Source organism: Camponotus floridanus, unplaced genomic scaffold (assembly GCF_003227725.1).
Source record: "Camponotus floridanus strain SB8 unplaced genomic scaffold, Cflo_v7.5 scaffold69, whole genome shotgun sequence".
Classification (NCBI taxonomy): Eukaryota; Metazoa; Arthropoda; class Insecta; order Hymenoptera; family Formicidae; genus Camponotus; species Camponotus floridanus.
In genome coordinates, this window is record NW_020229837.1 from 544,202 (window position 1) to 563,792 (window position 19,591).

General features: G+C 36.2%; 1 protein-coding gene across 9 annotated transcripts in view; it reads right to left on the reverse strand.

Moving 5' to 3' along the window:
- LOC105257434 (obscurin) overlaps window positions 1-16,629 on the reverse strand; it is a 54,801-nt gene extending 38,172 nt beyond the window's left edge. For 2 of the 9 annotated variants that reach the window (XM_025413605.1, XM_025413603.1), the window contains exons 1-4: window positions 16,094-16,629; window positions 12,580-12,654; window positions 12,095-12,183; window positions 261-370 (exon numbers count right to left, since the gene is read on the reverse strand). In XM_025413605.1, coding sequence (XP_025269390.1) covers window positions 261-370; window positions 12,095-12,183; window positions 12,580-12,625 — 245 coding nt within the window. In that variant the 5' untranslated portion in view covers window positions 12,626-12,654; window positions 16,094-16,629. Of the gene's footprint in view, window positions 1-260; window positions 371-952; window positions 5,656-12,094; window positions 12,184-12,579; window positions 12,655-16,093 lie in introns of those variants that run through there. The other 7 variants (XM_025413597.1, XM_025413599.1, XM_025413600.1 and 4 more) reach the window with 5 other exon arrangements.
- Window positions 16,630-19,591: the final 2,962 nt, after the last annotated feature.

The window sequence follows — 19,591 nt, forward strand, 5'->3', positions numbered from 1 at the left end:
GATAAACAGCCTGGACCGCAATCATTATCCGGCGCATCGAAGCGCGCTGAGCGCGATGCGGACGCGAGTGCACGTGTGTGCGGGTGAGTCGCGTGAGCTATTTTTAATCACACGGTGGATTTTATTCCACGCGCAGCCGCCACCCACGTGTACGATATAAAGGCAGCGCGTTGACAATACGCGTCTCGAGAAGCGCTGTCTTCAGTTTTTTTTTTTTTTTTTTAAATGTTTCATATATCCTTGAACTAAAAATTGCTTACTTCGCTGAACCGTCATGCTCGATGGCTTCGACGATGTCGCCGACGTGCACGGAGAGTCCGTCGGTGTCCGCCAAGTAGTCCTTCACGACCACGTAATTTTCCGTGGATCCCTGCGAACGAAAATACAGTAGCATAAATAAAAGAACGAACAGTGCTACGTGACATTTTTTTAACGCATTTTTAAATAAAACTTTTTAATTTATGAATTATAGAATCTATTTTATGAATTATAGAATACGAGAGAGAGAGAGAGAGAGAGAGAGAGAGAGAGAGTTGTAACCAGAGTAGACAGATTTTGAAACTATCCAGTGCTGACAGAATTATTCGGCGGAAATCTTAAATATTACGAAATTGGATTTAGTAAATCATTATTAAATAAATCGAAATTTCTCTGAATATACAAATTTCTGCAAACTTCTGCCCGTGTTATTATTTTTACTGCTCTAAGTTACAGATATTTCATATCATTAACATGTGATATTATTACGTCTCGACATCATAAAATATATACTTGTATATTTCATCTTATTTAATTCATTATCAGTATGGATTATTAATGTATTAATTTTTTCTGTAATTATTTTATTTCACATTAAAGCTATTACTAGTTTTAAGGTGAAATAAAATAATTTCAGTGAAAGATTTATAAATATCAATAATTGTATGCGTCCTCCAGTCTTTTTATACTTTACCCGCTCGAGGCTGTCCTTTTGTCGAGCGCCGTTCAGCCTCTTTAGACTCGGCGTATTCTCTCTGCTGAGCGAGAGAAGAGCGACCGACTGTTCGGACCTCGACAAGATTGCGATGCCGTTCTCTTGTTTGTGGGAGCTACCATTGGCAGAACCGTCTAAGCTACTAGCAATCGAGGTCGTACCGGTGAACGTGACGGACACCACCTCACCGTCTGTATCTATTTCCTTTGCCATCGGACAGCAATACATGGAAAACCGATGGGCAGTCGGGCGATTCAGTCTAAGTGCCGAGAACACGTGCAACGGCTCGAAATGATGTATACCGTCCTCGTCGAGAACAGTGTAAGCTACTTCACCGGTCAGTACCGATCGAGATGCTTCTCGAGGTACGACCGCTTGAAAGCCCTGCTTCAGAATCATGAAGATGGATGATGGCTTATGATTCCTTCTCAGCAGGAACTCCTCCATCGCCAGACTGTTGTCAGCGTGCAACAATGCGGTGGGCACGTCGACCGAGGATTGCAACGGGGCCTCTTCGGGTACAATCATTAGCGCGGCGCTTTCTCTTACGAGGGTTCGCAGTCGCGGGTCCGTTCTAGCCAGCTCGGGATCGCTGTACAATTGTCCGAGGGCGTTCATAAAGGGAGGCCGTTCCTCCGCGAGCCTCCTCATAATCGCCAGCCTCTTCAACACGTCCATGGTGACCCGGTCGTTCGCCAGCGCCTGGGTAGATCTCTCATCACTGATCACAGCCAGCAGGCTACTCGCCGTGTCGGACATGCCAAGGGCCCGCGCAAGGCCCACCGCCTGCAGCAGCATCTCGCGCACATCCGATCCACGTTCGGCATTCAATAATTCCTTCACGCGAATCTCGCTCGACTCCCGGACAGCCTGGATGATCGCTTTGTAAACCGTCTCCGTGGCTTCCTTTTCCGTTGCAACATCTGCCACGTGTCGCGATACATTCTCTAAAACGAGCGAAACCAATTCGGGATCGTTCTTCGAAACGGTTCGAAAGGCCGATCCGATCAGATCCGTGTTATGTTCTTCGAGAACCATTGACAGCTTCTTGATCATCGAGTCCTTTTGCAAAGACTGGTCGGAACTCATAGCTGACTTGAGTATATTAACCTTACTGTTCTTAGCGATCAGCAGTTCCGACAACACACTCTGGCAAAGAGAACTACGGTTTTGTGGGATTAAGAGAATTTTCAAAATTTCATCAATCGATCGATCGATATCTCGATTGTTTTGTCGTAACGATATGTTGAAGGACTCGCTAATGGAAGAATAAACAAAATCTTGAGAGTTGTTATCTGATGTTGCTACTTGTTGGTCATCCGATAATATTAAGACAGCTGCTGTGATTGCCGCTTTTATCGCTTCTCGAAGAAGTTCGATGCCGTTCGTTCCGTTTACCCTTTCTTCTTTTATAGCGGGCGAATGGATACCATTGATTAGCATTGCATTTGCGGGATTTGACTCTCCTTGTTGTTGTTGCACAACTATATTTTTCGCCAGTTGCGCGACCATTGACACGATCTGTGCCATCTTCACTGCCGTGCCACCTTGTAAACTCAATTTCGTCTTCGCCACAACGAGAGCCTTCTCCACTGCCTTCGGATTTACATTTACGTCTACAGACGGCAAGCTCGTCGCGACTTTCCGTCCCACAGACAATCCTGCTTCGGATAGCTCGCGTAGCATCTTAGAGTCTATACTGGTCTCACCGCGATGACGAAAATGTGGATTATAATTCAAATGCTGCGGTCGTAGTAATTGCAACTCTTCAGGCGTGACTTCGAAGCCCTGCACAGAGAATTCCAGCTCGCCCTCGGGAGTATCGATGAGATCGGGAGCAACAAAACAAGGGCCATCTTCTGTCTGAACGATCTGACCTGGTACGAAGGTCACACCCATCTCGCCCGCTTCCACTACACGACCTGGCACGAATCTGGGCCCCTCCGGCGTGTCCACCACTTGTCCCGGCACGAATCTGGATCCTTCCTCCTCGGTATAGATCACTTGACCGGGGATAAATGTTGGTCCGACTTTAGTATCAACGATCTGGCCCGGCACGAAACGCGGCCCATCCACCGTCTTCACCGTTTGACCAGGCACAAACTTGGGCCCCACTCGGGTTTCTATTATCTGGCCAGGCACGAATTTTGGCCCACTGCTGGTGTCAATCACCTGGCCTGGCACAAACTCCTCCCCTTTCTCTGTTGTGACTATCTGACCTGGTAAGAAGCCATCCTCGGTCATGACACCCGGCACGAAACGCGGTCCATCTTTGTCGCCGCTGACTAATTGGCCCGGCACGATTTTTCTGCCCTCTGGTAACTTCTTCATGTTTTCCGGGAAAAATTCGATGCCTTTTTCCATCTGCACCATGTGACCGAAGATCTCACGCTGTTGAAGACTCGATATCGCATTTGTGCTTCTTGGATCTATCGGTATGCCAACGGGACCAGCATCTTGAAAGATTACTTCGTCGAATTTGGTTGCCGCGACAAAGTCAAAGCCCTTTTCGCTGACGACAGTCTGTCCCGGACAGAAAATTATGTTTTCTGGAGTTTTCAGCACTTGTCCTTCAACGAACTTCTGACCTTTCAAAGTGTCCAGTGTCATTCCTGGCACAAATGTCGATGTATTTTCCGTGCTCTTGACGATACCTGGTACAAAATGCTTCTCGTCTGATTTTGTAGTAATATATTGTCCAGGGACGAATCGCGGGCCTTCGGTTGTTAGCAACGTCTGTCCAGGGACAAATTTAGGTTCGCCGTTCGGCGATTCGATGCATTGACCAGGCACAAATTCATATTTGTCGTTGATACGGACATTCTGTCCCGGTACGAAAACTAATTCACCATGGTAATCTGTGACGGTTTGGCCTGCCATGAATCGGTCTCCCTCCGGAGTAATTACGGTTTGTCCCGCGATAAAAGTTCCGTCTGTCGTTACTTGACCGGCCACAAATTTCGGGCCTTCCTCCGTTAGAACAGTCTGGCCTTCGATGAACTTCGTGCCCTCGCTTGTATGAAACGTTTGACCTTGAACGAAACGTTCGCCTTGCTCCGTTGTCAAAGTCTGCCCAGCAACGAATATTGGCGTTTTTGCTCCGTCTGGTTCTTGAACAGCAATGATTTGTCCAGGAATTAGAAGAGGTCCATCGGGCGTATTGAGAGTAAGTCCAGGCACAAAAGCGGGACCTTGAGGTGTCTGCAGGGTCTGACCGGGTACAAAGATAGCGCCCGATGGCGTCTGTACGGTTTGGCCCGTGACAAATCTTTCCGTCGATTTGATATCCAATTTGAGACCCTTGACATTGTGTATCGTACTTTTCTTACCGGTTGGCAGATTCTGTACCAATTCGGGAATCTCTTCCATTCGTGGTAGGCATTCCAATGCTGGTTCTCCAGCCTCAAGAAGCTTTTCCGTTATGTTTGCGCTCTCTTCAAGATGATCTTGCGAGATATTCCGAATAGCACTTTGCAGCGTCGCGTCTGATTTCGCAATCAAAGGTGTTAAAGGTTTCGTGATCGCGACTGCCTCAAAACCTCCTACAGATTCGAATATGGGGCTGTACAGAATCGGTTCTCGATCTACAATCTGCGGCTCGACGTTTATAGGAACTGGTATATTTTTTATCATCGGCAGGTTGGCTGGTTTAGTCGTGTTGTTTTGCAATAAGTTACAATCTAACACATTGGAGATCGGTTTTGCTATGTCCTTGAGAGCATTCGAAATATTCACGATGTCAGAAGACTGAAGTCTCGCTTGTTCCACATCCACCTGTCTCCAATTTTCCGTTATTGTCTCCATTTTAATCTCCTCCTTGATACTCCTTAACTTGAGCTGCTTGGCACGCCGAAGCTCCTCCTCGTCGGCCGCTTTCTCCTTTTCCTCAAAAATCCTCTTCGCATAATTCAACGCGGTCTGCTTCTTTCTCTTTCTCTTTTTAGCCTCGGCCTCCAGCCTTTCTCGCTCCTTCAGCACTTCCTCTCTCGGTCCCAATCCGTCATAAAGATTCTCAAAGTCTTCCAAGTTCTTGAAATCCACCGACACGTTTTTGCCCTGCTTCAGCCTCAGCAAAACGGTGTCGCAATCCCGCGAGAGCATGACGTCCTTGACATCCCCATCCCTAACAGCGGCTTCCAACTTCGCCGGGAATACTAGACTGCATCTTCGTTCCTCTACCGTGTACACAAACTTTTCTTCCTCCTCGATGGGAGTCTGTTTCGCGTTCAGGAGCTCCCTCAACACGCGCTGCTGCTCGCCTTCGCCTTCCAAGATCGGGAAGACGTAGCGGTAATCCTTGAGCACTACATGCTTCTTCTTCTCGCCGACGATCAAACCGGCAGTATAGTGATGTGGCCCGAGGCCCGAAGAGTTCGTCGTGATCTTGCATTTCGATTTGTCGTGGGCGTGGGCGCCCAGCAACACCGGAATGTAATGATGTGTCGGTAGGCCGTAGGATTTACCAGTGATGCGGCAGAATCTCTTCGCATCCGCTGGACTTATCGGGGGTAAGAGCGGAAAATAATTCGGCCTGGGAAGACCCCGGCTATTACCCGTAACTCTGCAGAAGGACATTGTCCACCTCCGAGATGATCATTCGATGTTCAATATTGATAAAGTCATTGCTATGAGCCTTGTTGGTTTTGTGGATCGATTATAACAGTAGATTATTGATGATTCTTCATTATGTTGAAGACGTTAAAATTCTATAAGATTATGTAGATCCTTCAAATATTTTTACGCTACATTACATTACATTCAGTGTAATGATGCTTCAGAATCTCTCAAAGGCCTTTATAATCGTAGAATCGGCTACAGCGAAAGTTGATTGAGACCGCGAGTAAATGAAATGATAGATATTCTGAGATCTCGAGTGATCTAGATTTATCTGAATACGAATTCGCGGATCGGATGAATGATTGATTTTAAAAACGCACTGCGAAAGCTCGTTTCACAGAACAAAGATTGATCTGTACCGCTTTCTACTTCACGATTAATGCCCAATTGTATTGTTTATGCTCGCATCGTCTATAAAACCGTTATGCCGGTGAGGTGAATAAATGAACATTAACTCGAAACTTGGCATCTCGACAACGGGAATCGCGAATTCGCGCATTCGATCATTCGCACGCGTCGTCGTCTCACCCCCATTAAGCTTCGTCTCGACGTCTTTCGTCGATTCATTTATGCTGCACGTGTCTCGATGCGTATAATTTCTTATGCACACGATCTCTTCTTTCCTCTTCCAAACAAAATATGTAATTCAGAAATCAGCACACTACTTAATTTCTCATTATATGTCGTATTAAATTGACGGAGGAACTTGATTACGTATTTTTATATATTTATAAAGATTATTAATAATAACGATTAATAAAAATAATAAAAATTTAGTTCGTTTGAATATGTATCTTATTATATTATGATTAATTTTACTGATATATCACAGCGTATCTTTTTCATAATTTTTAATTACACAAATTTTTTCAGAATAATTTTTTATTATAGTTATTACAATGAAGTGATGAAAACTTATTTTCTTCGTCGCATCAAGAAATTTGTCTTACTGTCAAGATTATATGCGTTCAAAATTATTTATTCTCTTTCCAAAGCATATTTAACCATTTGACATTTTACTTTTCGAATGCTTAATATTTCGCATATGTGTCAATTATAGACATTGCATTGGTTTCGCGCTCTAACTTGTAATATTTACAAGCTTGAGAAAAATACTTTGTGTATGTTATAAATCCTTGTTTTATAATTTCTCACTTTCACTGAAATATTCATCAATAGTGTGTACATATGCGATTATACATTGTTTAACGTAATAGAAAAGACACAAGTTTTTATTTAGATAAAACAACCAACTTGTTTTTTAATATTTGCGAGAAAAATTTTTTCAATTTTTCAACAGCAACCAATCTCTTGAAATGTGTGTGTATGAAAGTTCTTCAATATTTTTTTTAAATTTCTTTGTGTATATTGTTTTATGAGACAATTTTTAACTTATTGTTTCTTTGTTAAAAATAAAAAATTGTTTTCTATTACGAATGTTTATTCTTATTATAATATGTATCAAAATCAACCGCGTGATATCATTTGACTCCCGTTCCAATCCAATCGGATGTGCTTATTTCTCGTTATTTCCATTTGATCACTTCGCCGGTTTACCGTTGGATTCGTTCGTACGATTTGCTGATTAAATAGTTTTAAACATTATTATCGATTACATCGTTCGACTTTTCGCGAGATGCGCTCCCCCGAGAAAAGTGTATCGGCGATACGCGGCGAAAGCGAGACTACTCTCGATGTACGAAGTGGCTAAGAGCGGTTTGCACGACGAGTCTCTCTCGGCTCCCACGACCAGAAATAGCCTACCCTTCTTACACTTCTCCAATACATCTTTAGAACGGAGTACACGGACCCGGATTTTCATCAAATCGTGTGTGGCGCACGCACTGCGTTTTCGGCGCTCGAAAGTTCGTCCGAGTTCTTTTCGTGTTGCCTATGGAATTTCCCAAATGAACAATTAAGGAACGTATTCGATCATGAACGTATTCGATTATGAACAATAAATAACAATAATTATAATGCTTATTGCATTCTTTCGCAAATTGGAATAAATAAGGGTGAGATATAACAATATAATAATGTAATTTTTTAATGAAATTAGTAGTATGTATAAAGTTATAATGATTTTCCTAAGAAAATATATTTTTTTGAATTAATAATCATTAAGAACAATAAATAATGTATTATTCTGATTTGTAGTCACGGCTATTATTGATAACATTAATATTAATTATTATAAATATAATTATATTATAAATAATAATAAATTAATATTAAAATAATATTCTCTCCCGTTTTGTACAATTTTCCAAGTTAAAAAAAATAACTTTCTCAATTTATTTTATTATATATATAAATAATTATGCAATTTTTAATAGTGGTTTTTTAATTGTGATCGCATTTATTAAAGAAGAGTTTATAATAATTTTAACGGATATATGTGAAAATAAATTTTACTCTTTTAGAATAATCGATATTAAATTTATCTAGCAATAAATAATTTTTTGAGGAATAAATAACTTGGCAATGACATTTCGACGAAGACATTTCAATTAATTGTGAGATGCACATCAAGTTGCAGAATTAATGGCTCTTGACGTATCTATCTACAATGCGCGATTACGTTAGGAATTAAAAATGATGAACAAGATGAATGTATTGCATTTGGCTAGTTTATGCGACATATTAGACATGCGATTATTTATTCGTATATTCCTGGTTGGATTTCATCGTGAAGAGTCGAGAACACGAACATTATTCGAACATCACAAAATATTTATTGCTGTTTAAATTATATAATAAAATATTTCATGTAAAAGTAGCAACTTCGCTATTCTTGCAAAAGTGAATCAGACAGAAACGTATGATCAGCTAAAGACGTTTAAATTTAACAATGTATCGATACTTTTAGATATTAAATATAGATATATATAGATATAAATAGAGATATAAATATAGATATATATAGATATATAGATATATAGATATAATATAGACACATCATAAATGAATCAAATATTAAAAGCATATAATAAGTAATCAAAAATGAGATCTATCTAAATAAAAAATGAATAAAAATTTATGTAATTTGTAATTGTAAATAATTGTATTATAAAAATATAAGGGAATTTCTCTTGAACAATATGTAAATATAAGGGAATTTCTCTTAAACGATATGTACTTTATAATGTTACTTCAAAAAATTCTTGACAAACTTTACGGCTGATAATTTTGAGAATATTATTTCTTTTATTTTTTGAAAATATAATTCAAAACTTTTTATTATATCTCTGTAATACATACAATTAATGATACATAACTTTCAAGTTATTATAAAATAATTGTTTGATAATTCTTGATAAAAAAAATAAGAATTAATGATATCATAATCGAAGTAAAGTCTGAATTTAACCAGTGACGAGCACCAATTCTGGGAAGTAAATTCCTGACAATAATTTAAAAAACGTAGAGACAATCTATCCCGGATGGTTAAGTCTCTTATAAACAGATGTACAAACTTGCATTGTTGGCAATGTCGAACGAAATAGGTGTGATAAAAGCCTCGTAATGAAAAACGATGAGAACGAGCGATACGGAACATTTAAACTTAAATAGCCATTCGGTGCCAATTCGCTAGCGGACAGTATGAAAAATTTAAACACAAGAACCGGCGTCTAAGAACGCGGTTGCAAATATTTTTATATGCGCAATTTTCCGCGCGTGACTTTAACGGACCAAAGAGAACGTCAACATTTTGTTCCGCGGTCGTTCGTTGTGATTTACGATGACTGTTAGTTCCTTGCGAAGAGCAGCCTGCCAAGTGAACGATGATGCGACCGATGATGTAAGACTGATATTGATTTATAATAGAGTGCTTTATCATGTCGCGCGGGCGATGCCAAACTCAAACAAAAAGTCGAGCTTAATCCCGAGATAAAAAATGTGATCATCCATCTAGCCGAAATTTAAATAAATATAACAATTGTATCAATCTTTTTCACCAACAATATTAAGATAAAAATAAAAAGATATTTAAAGATATATAGAAAAATAAAAAGATATTTAAAGATATATAGAAGGGTTGAACTGTAGAAACTATGATCATATTAATCGCATATTTTGTACTCTCGCGTTCTACTTTCCCTCAGGAAAAAGATTTCGCGGGGAAAATTCAACGAGGCGCCAGACGCGTGCATTTCGCTGGCGAAATTCGCGATCGCTCGTAATAACACACTGACGACCGATAAACGCATCTGGTCGTTGTTGAAGCTACGTGGCGCGAAAAGTGGATAAAAATAGACCGGGAATAAAAACCATTAACGCGTCGGGCAATCGCACCCATCGAATAAACCCTTCGGACTTTGTCCCCGGTCCACATTAAAAATAGCTCATCCTGCATCCTGCTCCCTCATCTGCATAAACGTTTTATTAAAGTGATGAAGTGAGACAGAAATTAGACTAAATGCGTATGTTACAAAAAATTGTATTGGATAGTAAATGTGCGTGTATTTGTGAGTGGACAAATAAAAATAAATTCTATTTTCTACTTCTATCTTTTCCGTAAACAAATCTAAAGTGGTGATAAAATATATCCTTTATGATAATAATTACATATCAGTTTTATATTTATAAAACAATCCAGTAAATCCAATAAATCCAATCCAATAAAGAAGAATTGAAAATAGATTTTTTCGTTTTCACATGTTAATTTTCTAAAATAGAGTAAATATATAAAAGCATTTAAAAATTATCTGGAATGAATAAAACTGAGATAACTTACAATATCTTGTCTCCTTCATATTTTGCAAAGAGTGATAATTAAGAAAAGCAAGTATTTACATATCTTCGAAATAATTAAAACTTATTTGCTCGTTTTTTTTCAATTAATTAATTAATATTAATTAAAAAAATAATTATATTCATTTAAAAATCAGTTAAAATTAATTAAATTTTAAATTTAATTCCGCTAAATTATTGGATAATATAACGCGCTTGTTCTCAACCTCGACGGCGTAACAAAGTTATATCTCAGATCGCTTTATACCAATTATCTGTCGTTTAAGTAGTTGCGAATCCTTATTACGTCTTCTATCGCGCTAGACGTAGACGACAGATTAAGATCGAAATCCTTCTCTAATTATACGCGATGTTCCCAGAACGGGTGTCGGACGATTAATTAAGCGGTGTCCATTAGCTCTGAAGGACGAGATGTCCAGGAGCAGCCGCAAGGTGCGGCATCGCGAGAACGAAGCGTTATTTCAAGAAACATGAAATGCGCCGACAGAACACATCCCTCGCATGCATCACGCAATGAAGAGGACAGGTTAAAAAGATCGTACGCACACAAGCTGAGTGCGATAAGAACAAAAAGAAAGAGACATCGCGCGAAGACGAAAGCTCGTGTATCGCGGGAGTGCTCGAAATGGCGGTGTGTAGGCTTCGGCTTTTGGCAGCGGACCAGGTATTCCATCTACTTCTGTCATGTACCCCGTCTCCCCAGTTTCCCCTCGATTACAGTGGTTCCCAAATTTTTCCAACGGACCGACACGACGTGTCAAAAAAGATGCTGTTGTCAAGGACGCGTCAAACGTGTGCGCTAAATGGAGCGCTTGTAGTTCAAGAAAGCTCCAAGTACATGTTTTTGTACATCAATTCTTTACACATACAATTTGCAAAAAAATTATTTCTACTTCAAAAAAATGTTTAAAAATTAATTATTATCTCTTTATAAAATATAAAATATTATTTCTTTTATTAATTATTATCTCTTTATAAAAGAAAAAAAATTCTCTCTAAAAAATACGATTATTGTTGAAAATCACTGCTCGTAATTAATATATATTTTTTTATTTTACAATTCTTATTATCTTTTGTAACATATCGTTAATATGTCGTTTTTTTTTTTAATTTTATGATTATTTATTAATAATTAAAGAAAGCCAAAAATCTAATTAGTCAGATAGTTATATTAAAATGTGTTTGCGTTTGCTATTGTTTAGTGAAATATATTCCAAAATTTGTCTACATAAAATATTCTTGATAACAATATTATAAATTTTGATTTTACATATATATAATATTTTGATATATAATTTTCCCTATGTATAGAAAAACTTGTAAATTAAGAGACTTCACACTCATTCGATTAATTATCCTTAACATTGAAATATATATTATTTTTTGGGCAGTTGTTCAAAGATATTTTGTGCTTTTGCATGTTTTACAAAATAGTCCATTAAATGTAGCATCACTCACAAACAATATTATATATTTTAATTCTCCTCCTATATCGCATAATACATCGCATAAGAAGTTTATTGTTATATATAATTAAACATCGATATTTTTTAATATATACTGATTGATTTACATTAATAAAATTTAATATTAATCAACATTAATTTAGACATCGGTTATTTTTTTAATTATACTTTTTATACTTTTTATAATTTTCATCTTTTTTTCTTTTTTTGAAATGTATTTATTTAAAATATAAAAAACGCCGAGTTGAAAGTTCTTTGTTTTCAATATATAATTAATACTCACCCTGCTCCTTAAATGTACAACATTTTCGGTTACTTCTCGTTGAATTGTCGTTCCACCAGTGATAGTACGGGATATTTCCAATGAAAATTCTGTATAAACAAGAACAAACGATAGAAAAATAGAAAAATATCAATATTCTTTCATAATTAAATAAATCGACGAAAATTAATATTAAAGGCAACGAAAATTTAAGTTTGACATTTATTATTTATATTTTGCAATCTTTATAATACTTGTGCTCCTATCGATTGTTACTTTTAATTAATTTAAATTTTAATGTTGAATTTTTAATGTTCTCCATTTTGATGCGAAATTTTAAATATTACACAATAGATATTCAAATGTGATAAAATTTAGCCACCTTTTTCATGCAACACATATGTGCATTTAAAAATTATTCGAAGCGTAATAATTACAGTTGAGGATTTTTTAATTAATGAGATTAACAATTCCCAATAAAAACAAACTAATATTAATACTAATACCTTTCTTTCTTTTGGATGTGGTACTCGCTCGCGAATTAAATGCCATGTCGTTGTGTTCAATGTTACATTATTAGTCTGAAACAAATAAGAATAAAACTAAAATGATTCCAACTTGATCAAAATTAATTCTTACTATGTATTCTTAACATGGAGATATATTAATAGATATTACATAAATATAGATTATTGTTCCAATAATTATTAATGATAAATCTTTATATATATGTATATTGTGCCCCAGAAATAAATTCTCTCTCATTTGAAGTTTAAATATTTCTGAAATGCATTAAAATAATACATTTTTTCCCCAAATATAAAAAAGCATATTCTTGGCCGAAAGAATAAATATAATAAAAATAAAATTTATACATAAATGAAAAAAAAACAAATAAAGCGTAGAAAAATATAATCATCTCACTTTATGTATGTAAAAAATTTTTAATGTGTTTAATCATTTCGATATTTAAAGCAATGATTGTAACAAATGATTGTAACAAATTCAGCCATTAAATTAATTAAGTTTTTAAAATAAATGTGAAATTTAGTGGAACTAAATCTCAATTTCCTTCTTTCTTCGTAGGTAACTTATCTACATCAAAGAGCCAAGAACTTGACGAATTTATCCACGGAATCTTAGAAAGTTATCATCCATCGCGCTGCCAGATATCTGTTTAAATTCGCATTTAAGATGAGGAAATATGTAATAAAACCCGCGAATTAAATGCCAACTAAATGTCAACTATATGCACATTTTATGGGCAAAAGGATTATTTCATGCAAATAACTATCAGCGTTTATCTTGATTTACAAGAAATTTTCACAAGAACATGACACGAAATAAAAAAATATAAATATTTGAAACGAAGCGACATATTTTTTCTATTTTTAATCATTTATTTTTCGAAGACTAGTCAACCACGATATTATAATTTAGGTCTATTTACGTCAAATTGATTAAAGAATGTCGTAAGATTATAGTTAAAGATATATATAAATATCTAGGAGAGGAAAATGAAAGATTCCTCGGAAAATCGCGGTCATTAGCAGACCTTGATCCTCTCGTTAGTTGTCATAACTCATTATCTAATAGCCATCTAATCCATAATAAGTTGTGCGTAATGCGCGTATGAATAAAATAAGCGTCAGTAGATCAACCTTTTAGTTTCGAGATTCGAGATCTATTTCCGACAGTCGTCCGCCGCGATTGGCTGACTCCGCCGGTTCGTCGCGGTGTTGGCCGCATTTTCTTCTGTTTCGCCGCTAATCGGGGTCACTTCCGCCATTCGATTTTCGAATCGCCGGGATATCGCAGGATCGCGGGACCGAGATGCGAATGAGATGATTCATCTCTGAGGAAAACCGCGACGTGCGTCGAATCATAACATCGAGATAACTTCAATGGCAGCTACGATTTATATACGATATATACGAAAAGTTTATTGTACCACGTTAACTATCGCACATTTGCATTTATCGTTCATTTAATTTCTATGCATATAAAATGCATAGAAATGTTGTAAAATTATAGAAAATAAAATTATAGTAAAATTATAGAAAAAATTATAGAAAATAATATTTTTATCGCATTCGAAATTATGATTGATGACATAACGAGGACAATCGAGAACCTTTCATTAAAATATCGCGATTTCCAAGATGGTTTTGTTAATGAAAATATACTGATTCACTGTGTGTGATGATTGATATATTCGTTACTTCACATGGACCAAAACACATGGCCCCATCATAAAAAGAGAAGACTTCTTCCTAAATACAGATCGCGATTAAAGATTAGCGGTTTAGATGGTTATTATCGGCAGTGGTTTAATTAGAGATGAAAGATAATTTCCGAATAACAATAAATAATTTTTTTGTGTTGTTTTGTTCTATTGTCTTTAATAATATTTTTAACATAATAAAAAGAAACATTTAAGATCCGACAAAATCATATTATGATCTTTTTAATTCATTGTAATTAAATTAATTATCGCGAAAAAGAAATTTGAGACAAGATAAGAAATTCTTGAAACTTTTTTACCAAAGTTCACATCTCCATATTTGCTTTATATAAGTAATAAATATATATTTTCTCCTTATATTTGAAGATATTAACAAACGTAGACATATTTGATTTTTCCAAGATATCAATAAAACTGCCTGAACATAATTATATCACGATTTTTGATCGTCTTTCTGAAAATAAATTTAAAATTTATTTACATCTTTGACTAAATAAAATTTCAGTACAAAGATTTCTTCGGCGCGTATGCATAGTTCTGTTTACACGAAACTAAAAACTTGGCCTTCCTTCGGTTTGATTCACTGGGATGCTTGACTCTGGGAAACCGTGCCAGGAAAATAGTGCAGCTATTTTGTGAAGCACCTTGACTAGGCTAGAGCAATGCAGAATTTCATTTGGCTAGAAATTTCATGCTATATATGTATACATTATCACGGTTGGCCATCTCTATTTTGCCTATTGGCGCCAAAACGTATTTCGCAAATATTTATACCACTGTATGTAATCGTGAAAAAATCATAGTACAAACATACGTGATAAAAAATTAGTCTGCGTAATTTTATCAAATAATTGACCTTATGAGAATGAATTAATTCTATAAACGCCACTAAGTTTACGACTTCACATTGAAATTAATATTGAAACTTTTTCTCCGAAACTTTATATGATATTTTTATTTTTTATGGTATATTTATTGTTAATTAATAGGACTTTTTTTATCCAAATAAAAAAATTGCAGAACATTAGATGTTTTTATAGAGTTATTTAAGCGCAATATTCGATTTCGCAACTCAAGTGGGCGTACAAACAGACGTTTAGTCAGCGATGTGACACCGAATTCCAGACATTACTAATTAGGGACATTATTAATCGGCATCCGTCTTGTTCAAGCAAAATACCTGCCTAGTATGCCCTCACAGTTCGGAAGGCTCGGAATCTGAGAAGACTATCGTCGCGAAATTCGCTACGACGAGTTTCTACCACGCTTCCGCATGGCAAAATGTCAGCATTTTATATCTGTCATCTAGAACAGTCGGATAGGATCCGACGAATAGACTGCGCATCGTAAAATTATTATTAGGCCACCATCGACACAACTATGTATGATCGCTTTACTTTGTTGCGTGAATGATAATCTTCTTCTCGCTATAAAATAAGCAAAATGCCAATGTAATGTGCCAACAATTAAATTGTTGACTCAGCATCACATTGTAATCCTGATGATATAGAGACATTGAAATTATATACGATAAAGAAATAAGAATAAACACAAGTAATGTGGATAATATTCAAGACTGAAGCTTTTATAAGAACTGTTAATTATCTAGATCTCATTTTCAATGTCATTAATAAACATGCAAATCATTTTTGCATGTCTCTACAGAATTGAAAATTGAACTGAAGCATCGATCATCGATGACGATGGCGTGATTCATAACAATTTTATAAATCTCTCTCTCTTGCGTACAACATGCACATACACATAACGCTCACAGGAGAATGCGCGTCCGACCGAGAGGGTTGATCGAACGGGATGAGATTGATGATACCCCACACGATGACCTGACGAGCTCCGAGCGTCGAAATCGCCACCTTAATGCGCGTTCGACACTTGCACAACACACTCGCGCGAAAATAGCACCAACGAGCCGAGCTGACACGGGATGGCCGAGAGAAAGAAGAGCGAAACGACAGCCAGAGAGGAGGAAACGCGATCAGGGGAGGAAGACGAAGACGTCCCTCGGGGGAAGAGAAAGAAGAGAAAACTGTGCACTGACCTCTCCGGGATCCCTCCGAGGCTCCTCCGATTCTCTCTTTCTCTCTCTTTCTCTCACTACCACCCTCTCCCGGAGATTGTATATCGGCCTTAGCGCATGAAAGGGGAAAACGATCTCTCGGTTCCCTACTATGAGATCCTCCTCCGGACAGGTCTCTAGACGTCGTCGAGTCGCTCGCTCGCCACTTCGGCCACCTAGGAATCCCCGAATAAATCGCCCGAGTCGGTGAGGAAGCCAGCCGACGGCTATCTCGAGACTGCTACCAATGCCAGCGGCAACACGTCCCGATGCCCGAGCGCCGATTCTTCTTCTTCTTCTTCTTCTATTCTCTACCTCCTCGTCGTCGTCATCGACGGCGTCTTCGACGCGGTGTTCTGAATCGCTTCTACAATCTTGTTCTCTCTTAATCGTCGAAGATTTCATTTTATAAATTCACAATAGCTCTTCAACATATATGATTTAGCTTTCGATTCATTTTAATTAAGTTCTTATCTTTCACTTCTTCATTTATTCCTACAAAGATAATTTTTCAAGAGAGAGACGTGGGACAATAATTCCGTCTCTTCTTTTAATCCGCAGAATTATTTTCATTTCCAGGAAGGCGATTTCATACACAATTGCGGGAATGAAAACACATTGTTACATTATTATTATAGGACCGCGCTAATTCGTGGCGCGGTCGATCGGCCGCGTTTCGGCCGCTTCTAATAATAATCGATGCCTACGCCTCTCCAGGGATTTCTCTACGGATCCAAATCGATACTATGACTGCAACACATAGGCTACTTGTACCGGCTAATATCTCTGCTATTAATCAACTGTGACGTCTCGTTAGAAAGCGGTTTCTAGATCGGGAACGACAGCAATAAAATTTATTTGCGTATCGAATATTATATTAATATTGCTAATGATGTAATTGTTCAATATCGCTTAATTATTTTAAAATAATATGATCTTCAAAACTCAAGTGCGATGTAATATTTTGACGCCAAGAAGCATTGCTATAATTTTCGAAAATATTAAAAATCTATTAAAGATTAAAATAATAAAAGAATAAAATAATAAGATCAAAATAAAAGATTAAAATAGTAAGATTAAAATAATAAAAGAATAAAAATAATAAAAAGATTAAAATAATAATATATTAAATAGATTAGAATAACAAAAGATTAAATAAATAATAAAAGAATAAAAATAATAAACAGATTAAAATAATAAAAGATTAAAATAATAATATATTAATAATACATTATTTTTTATCTCAATTCAATCATTACATTTTATAAACTCTTGATGATTGCGCTTTCTTCAGTTGTAATTTTTAAGGATCCGAATGTATATTATGATTATGTATTATTATATTATAAATAATTTTTTTTTGTGAAAATAGCTTTAACCTAATGAAGAGATCTGCGATAAACAAGATCGACGAGAAGAGCATTATCTCGATTATCGATCTTAAATTTCTGTCTGTCGGATGCGGTTAAAAGAAAAATGTAAAAGAATCGTGCATTTTCTCACCGATAAAGTCAGGCTCTAATTACAATTAAAATCTGGAATTAAAAGGTTGAAGAAAAGAGGCATTTTCTCGTTAAAGTGACAGATGCTTTTGTAAATGATACCGAGGAATACAAGCAAAGGCTACAGGTACACTTGGCACCATCTGTCTCCGGCAGGTATTTGCCGATATAATTTTATTATGTCATACGGTATGAATACACGAAAGCTCTTCTTTTTATAATCAAACAGGTTCATCATGATTATACCATTGCTAATCAAAATAATTTGCAATGACGCATGTGCCGAATCAGTCATCTCTCCTGCAAAGGATCCTATTTCCATGCAGGACAGTATTTTATGCAAGAGGGAAGCGATGATGAAAAGATCGAATTTGGATGAACGAACCTCTGAAAAATTCGACGAAAATATAAGTTTGAAAGCTACGCTTGATGATGATTCCACTGATGATTCTGAACAGAAAAAGATTAAATCCTTGGCACAAAAATTGGCAAATGAAGCTCTTAGATCGCCACAATTGCAACGCAATATAAAAAAATTGGCAAATTTAGGCGAGCCTCGATATAATTATTCTAAAACGATAAAAGATTCACTGATAGATCAGAGAAAGATGGGAAAAGTGTTTAAACCAGCAGAAAAACTGAGCAAGTCGAATCATAAAGGGAAAAGGAAAAAGACGAAAAATAAACGTAGACATGGAATAAGACAGGGCAAAGAGCATCTTTGGTTAGACAAACAAAATTATATTAAGGTAGATATTATATGATTTGTTATTATTAACTTTTTTGTTATAAATTTTTGTAACAATATAAGATATTCAAGAGAAAAATATAAATTTAATTTCTGTAAATTTAATTTTTTTTAATTTTATTTCTTTGAGAATTTTTTGAAAGATAAATACTAAAACACTTAAAAATTATTGTCAATTTAAAGCATTTCAAAACATAAACATTCTGCATAGATATTCTATTCCTACTTAAATCTCAGTTTAATTATAAATAATTACGTGCACTATTATTTAGAAGGAGCCACGAAAAATAAATCCATCTGCTAATCAAATTGACATAAAACAACGGAATATTATAAATAAAGAGACAACGAACAACTCCATAGTGAAGAATAATATTATTCAACGAAACTCTAAAACTGAAAATGCCTATCATTCTTTAAAAAATAATCCTTCGGATTCGAAACAACGGTTTCGGAAAATCGATGATGCGATTTCATCGAGACATAAGAACGTGATAAATCATTTAAAGCGAAAAACCACGAAGAATCCCAGAAAAAAGGACCATGAGATCGAATATTACAACAACGATAATCACAAAGCAATTAAAGTTCAATCGAAACGAGACGATACAGAAGTTGGAAACGATAGAATCGCCAGGCAAATCTCGAACGACAGTTCTACCTTCAACAATAATCCGTTCAATCATCGTTCGCCACAATTTTTAAAGGGAGATTTCTATGACAAGGATTTCATTTACGACGATTCGCTGAAACCTTGGGAGAGCGGTCGTTCCCTGATCGCTCAATCAGAAGAAGATAATGCTATCGATCACATGTCCACATACTCTCCTATATTAATCGATCAGAAAATCAATCCAAGAAGCCTGTATTATATTTCCGACGTAACTCAAGAAGATCCGACGTTTAATCAGTTTCAAATATCGAATATCGATCAGTCTTCTAAAGA